The sequence below is a fragment of the Lutra lutra genome, chromosome 5 (genome assembly GCF_902655055.1).
Source record: "Lutra lutra chromosome 5, mLutLut1.2, whole genome shotgun sequence".
Classification (NCBI taxonomy): domain Eukaryota; kingdom Metazoa; phylum Chordata; class Mammalia; order Carnivora; family Mustelidae; genus Lutra; species Lutra lutra.
The window spans coordinates 101,504,991-101,510,990 of record NC_062282.1 but is presented as its reverse complement, the minus strand read 5'-3'; the positions used below and the strand labels follow the sequence as shown (position 1 = coordinate 101,510,990).

Here is a 6,000-nt window from a genome sequence, read left to right as displayed (position 1 = left end):
AACAGGTGCCCAGACAAGACACATTGGTTGCATGGTGACAATAACAGATCACCCCCAGGGAGCGAGCCCTGTGACTTCCCAAAGAGAAGCTAGCATGTAAAAAATGAGCCAAGAAAAGGCTCTTCCTACATCCTCCTCTGCCTTTTGGGGTCCTGATGCCACTTTCCCTAATTACCTGCTGTGGTTGAGAAAGTTTGCGCATCAAGATTATCACTCTTTCCATCCAGACTGCTTCCTCTAGATCTTAAAAAATGCATTCCAAAACCAGATGATCCAGTAGAAAATGCAATATGGAATTTTACTCTAGAGTCCTAACAACTTCGAAAATATTTCTGTTTATTCAAGTGAATTTCTCCTCCAGAACTCTGAAATTAGGTGTGATAAGTTAACGATTATACAAACAGAACTGTGTTTAATAATTTAATTGGACTCATGCCCAAAAAAATGAACTTGCAGGAAATATTAAATATTACTCTTAAAGCAATTTGGACACAGTCACATGAACATCAGGAAAAAAAAAAAAATTCTCCACACAATGCCAGGGTTTGGTTTTGTCTGGAAAAATTATGACAACACAATTAGAGGTAAACAATATTTTCTTCAGCTCCATCTCCAGTTTCCCCATCTTGTCTGGTCAGTGTCTGTAGATTTAGCTTTGCTTCTGCCACAAACGTCTGCAGCTGAGAGCCAGGTGGATTGGAGTCATGGGGGGTTGGGAACTCAGTCTGAGAGTTATCCAAATCTGCAAAAGACAGACAACTCAGGTCAGGAGAATCAGCTTGAGGCCTGCAAAGCAGGAGAAGCTAGGACTCAGAGCTCTCTCAAAACCTAGGAAATGCAGGGCCCCTACGGTCAGCCACAGACATAACCACTGAGTCCAATGAGAAGGGAACAAAATGTAATTAAATTGAAGAATTGAATCAATATATCATTAAGATGTGATTGGCTCTGTGTACAGATGTCTCCTATGGCTAAAAATAACCTTTACAAAATAATCCCAGTGAAGTGTCAAAAGGACTTATCACCATTCGTGGGCAGGTAAAACATTGCTACTGCTGAAAAAGGGGCCCACTGACTTTTAAAAACAGGTTCAAGGTCTTAAGAATAGAGTATACACTCTAGCTACGGGCAGTGAACTAAAGGCATCTGCACAGCACCTTAACTCAGAATATCTCAAAGTCAAGGATTGAACTCAAGACTCATATGATAGAGCTGGGATTGTACTGATGTGGGCAAGGGGTGGGGAGAATGGAGTTGAAGTCTTCACCATTATGCAAATCTGTTGAGACTATACAAATCACTTAGCAGGAGTAGCCAGGTTCCTAGGGAAAACTGTTCCAATATCAACTATGGCTGGCTACTGCTGCTGCTGCTGCTTCTTTGTTACCTAGCAACAGCAGGGCATACTCTATTCTCCCTTTTTTCTGGTAAAACCCTATGATATATGGTTTAAGGGACAATGAAAGAGTTTCCTACTTGAAGAAAAGAAAGGTTCTTGCTGCAAACTATTTTCTTTTCCCTCCTTCTGTTGACCACCCTTCCTGAGGCTCAGCTCTATGGCAAAATTACAAACAACTGGCTTCAGTCAGAGCAAAAATCCAAGGGGGGAAAGATGTATACGACTAGAGCCCACCTGCTCCTTGGTCAGTCATTAATAAGAAGTCATTACAATCATTGCCACATTTTATCCAAGGACTCTATTATTTAGGTGAATACACATTACTGGTAGCATTCTAATGACAAAAAAAATACTTGTAAGTTCTGCCCTCCTGATGAGGATATTTAGCTATTACAGAAGGCAGGGATCAAGGCCTGGCAGGAACGAGGAGTAAAATGTCCTCACATGGCTCCGTCTTCAGGCATGTGACGCCCTTTGCTACATCTTCTTTCATCACTTCTCCCAATAAGAGGCAGGGCCACTGGGAGAAGGACAGCCAGAGCACAGAAAGCAAACACAAGTAACCTGGCGGAGCTTATTTGTGCCTCTGAAGCGGACCAGGGCCCCAGGGGGAGAGAGGGCAGGAGGAGGTAAGGCTGTACCCCACAGTTCTGCCCACAGCTCCAAATGCCAGTGGGGCACAAAGAATAAAATTTATTCACCTTTGGGTGACTTGATTTTATTAACCCTGATTCCAAATCCTATACTTCAAGTGCTAGGAACTCACTAACTACTGAAAATATAACTACTTCATGAGGATGCTTCTAACTACCCCCTGATGCCCAGAGAATGAGCATTCTCTGCCTTTCTGGGCACAAGAACCATTCTGGGTCTTTTACTGTCCTCACTCTTTAAGCCTCAAAATGTTGTAACCCACATTTTACAGCTTGGGAAACTGAGGCCCAGGCTACTTCAGTTCTTTGCCCAACACCATGCAACTAAGATCTAATCTAGATTTGAACTCAGAGGCCACTGTCATTTGCTCAGCTAATCACAGTTCTCACAATTCCCATTTCTCATGGTCATGAAAAGGGCTTGACCATCTTGGCTAAATTAAGAGACCTTGAATGTTTAATACTTTATCCTCCCTAAGTACCACATTTTGAAGAGTCGCTTAGCAAAAACAAAATTAAGAAACACATCCCAAGCTCCTAAAAACAGGCACAACAATTATTATAAAATTGCAAGCCTCCCATATTTAACCAGGTAAGTATGAACCACCACCCCCAGCAATGATTTCTCTCTGAGGGCAAGACAGATGAACCTAAAATGCCCTCTGTGCTATTTTATCACATTTGGAGACAAAGTATGCCTGTCTGTGGTCACAACAGACGTTCATGCTTTCAATTGCTTACCCCAGCCATTGAATGAATAAAGCCATTTAACCTCTAACAACAAATATTCTGTTTCAGTACTTGTGTTTAGTATTACACAACCCAAAACACACACACTCACAGCTCAAAACTTCCATAGCAGAGCCTGGAAGATTGGAGCACAGTTCATGTAAGCCATTCCAGTGCTGCCTACTAGCCAACAGAAGGTCCAGCCAGGCTACAAGAAATACCACATGGAGAATGAAGAACCATCCATTGAATGAGGTGGTTGAGAGGTGACTAGTGACAAATGTGGCCATGCCAGGCACAGTGGAAACCCTTAATCCATGTACATTTCCTTCCTCTGGGGGTGCGAAACATGTAGTAGAGAACCCAAAATAATAGTGAGTCTGGATCAGGCAAGTCATCTTAATGGTTTCAAGAGAAAGCATGCTCAAAAAGAGCCAAAGAACCGAGTGTATATCAGAATTATCTCTCTTATTTTTTAAGATTTTTTAAGATTTTATTTATTTGACACAGAAAGCACAAACAGGGGGAGCAGCAGACAGAGGGAGGAGAAACAGGCTCCCTGCTGAGCAGACAGTCCAACGTGGGTCTTGATCCCAGGACCCTGAGATCATGACCTGTGCTGAAGGCAAACAGTTAACCAACTGAGCCACCCAGGCGCCCCCAGAATTCTTTTATCTCAAGTTAAACTGTAGGTTCTAGTTCAGGAAGATACAACAAAGAATAAATGGGGGGGGGTTGGCTTTTTTAATCTCCTGTGCATACAGAAGTACAGAGATTTAATGAAAACTTTTTCAGATAAGAATAAAAATACAGAAGAACATCTCTAGGTGAGAAACAGCTTTCTGGACCCTAAAGTGACAGACAGACTCGTGTTGCTATCCCAGATGGATGAATGGAGGTCGTTGTGGCTGTTTATCACCTGAAGGGGAACTCAATTTTCTTCTCTGTGTTCTTCCCAAGTTTCCACCTTAACTATTTAGGCAAGGCCAGACAACCTTCTTTGAAATTAGAAACTGTTCCATGATTTCTGATTTTATTATTCCATTTCAACCCTGAAAGAACTCCAGCACAGCAACTGTATACTTCTCAAGGTCAGCCACCTTTTTCCACACTTTTTACCCCAGAGAATATGATCATTATAGGGAACCCTAAACTGAAAAAAACATTTGTTAAAATAAAACCTCACTAAGAAGACAGAATTCTTGAAGAATAAAAGTCATCCAATTTTGTGATCAAAATCCCTATGAATTGCTGGACATAAATATAGAATACCTCATTTTTTTTTAAATAATCAAAGAAATGGTAACTTAACAGAAACATAACCTTGTCAGCCATAAAGCAAATGCTATTATAATGAAACAAAACTTCAAACTACAAGGAAACTTTCAATCTAGTGTCACAATACAGATTGCCCTCTTACTTGACCTAAATGATACAATTTGATCTTTGCCATCCTTCTGGAAACTAAACAGAAGGAACATTGCTACCCTTAAAATAAAGACAAATAAGCTGAAACACATAGAAAACCCCAAGACCTGTCTAACCCAAGTGGAGAAATAAAGTCTTGGTGCAGGGCTTCCTACCTTTTTTTCATACCCTACAAACTCTATCCTTAAGAAGAAATTTTCTTAGATCCACTGTGGGGTCTAAGTCAGTCTGCTAATGAAGTTTTTAAAAATTCGAAGTCTCCACGATTTGACTGTACTATTCCTTTTCTCCTGTGAGGTGAGGTAAGAAGCACCCATGCTATCAAGGGACATGCAAAGCACCGTACACGGAGAGACACAGGCCAGACCATTGCCTGAATTTCCCTATTTTCAGCCCTCAGTTGTAACCTGTTGATTGGCATTTGCATTTATCATTTTTGCAATTTGCTCATCTGCTGTTGGAATTTTAGACTATCAAGGAAGAGAATCTGGGGTGTAGGATAGCTTGCAATCATAGAAATCAGCTCCTGAAAAGGTGACACTAGCAAGAAGCAAAACCAGCCTTCCTTCCATCAGCTCATCACCATTATAATTATTCTGCACCAACTGGATAATTGGTTTAAGACCAGACTATAAACTCAAGGTGTACAGTGCAACCATGTGCCATATTAAAAATGAATGAAGGGCCCCCTAAGCTGAGAGTTGAATGTACTCTGTAAACCACAAGGTAAAATATAACCTTGGGCAAGTCATTTCTCCTCTTTGGGCTTCCGTTCATGAAGGATTTAACTGAAATCAACATTCTGACCTCTTGAACTCTTCTACTGAGAATTTATAGATCTGTGTTTTGGCTTAGTGGTTCACCAAGTAATAATCTCAGGGAGCAACAAATGAAATGTATTTTTTAACTGCTTTATGCTCAAGAAATGCAAATTTATTACCTTAAGTTGCATCTAAGAAATATTTTTAAGGTAATTTCCAGACATATGCCCCACCCCTCTTCCTTCATTCGTCATATCAACCTATCTGAGCCCACATAGAGTCCTCAAAGGATAGTATTGGAAAGCTACCTAATGAGAAGATAATGTCCACAGTCAAAACCTGCATGTGATCTTCCCTTCAATGAACAGCAAACTTAAGAGTAACTTGTCATGAAGAAAATGTTTGTGTCAAGTCAACAAGGGTCTATCATTTAGATGTAATGTAATTAATGTAATATTTGCCTTTTCTGGATTTTCTGAATGGAAAGGCACTTCAAATCATGATAAATTTGAAGCTTTATTTAAATCTTAAAGCACCAGTGTAACTTTCATCATAAGGATCAACTGTGGAGGTCTAGACTTTAACTCAACAGTATGGCCAGTGGCCAGGCACCAGCGGCCCAGTGCTATAAAAAGCACATTGAATCTGCCGTTGAGATCATAGACGATGACTTGCTCAGCCCTCTGTGTCTCATCCCATTCCATTCTCCCAAACAGAACTCACAAAACAGAGCTTCATATCTTCTGAGTCTTGGCTCTGTTCTTGTTTATTTTAATGAAGTGTTCTGACTTGTGCTTCTTATTAGTATAACCTTTGTGCCTGTTCCTAAAATCAAAATTCACACTTTCCTAGAATAACTCCACCTCAAAAAATTTTGGATTCATGTTCCAAGTCTGCAAAATAAGTTGTATTCCCTACTTAATGACTGATTCATGCTTATACTGTGAAACATTTAAAAAATAGTTTCCTGATGGCATTACTGGCAATCACTATTTTTTCTCAGGATCCTTAATGCACAGCATTTTTCTTC

At 40.4% G+C, this 6,000-nt stretch overlaps 1 protein-coding gene across 11 annotated transcripts in view; it reads right to left on the bottom strand.

The window, feature by feature from the left end:
• Positions 1-410: 410 nt before the first annotated feature.
• ARHGEF28 (Rho guanine nucleotide exchange factor 28) overlaps positions 411-6,000 on the bottom strand; it is a 314,675-nt gene continuing 309,085 nt past the window's right edge. For 10 of the 11 annotated variants that reach the window (XM_047729921.1, XM_047729911.1, XM_047729912.1 and 7 more), the window contains one exon: positions 411-742. In XM_047729921.1, coding sequence (XP_047585877.1) covers positions 579-742 — 164 coding nt within the window. In that variant the 3' untranslated portion in view covers positions 411-578. The remainder of the gene's footprint in view (positions 743-6,000) is intronic. The other variant, XR_007127439.1, reaches the window with a different exon arrangement.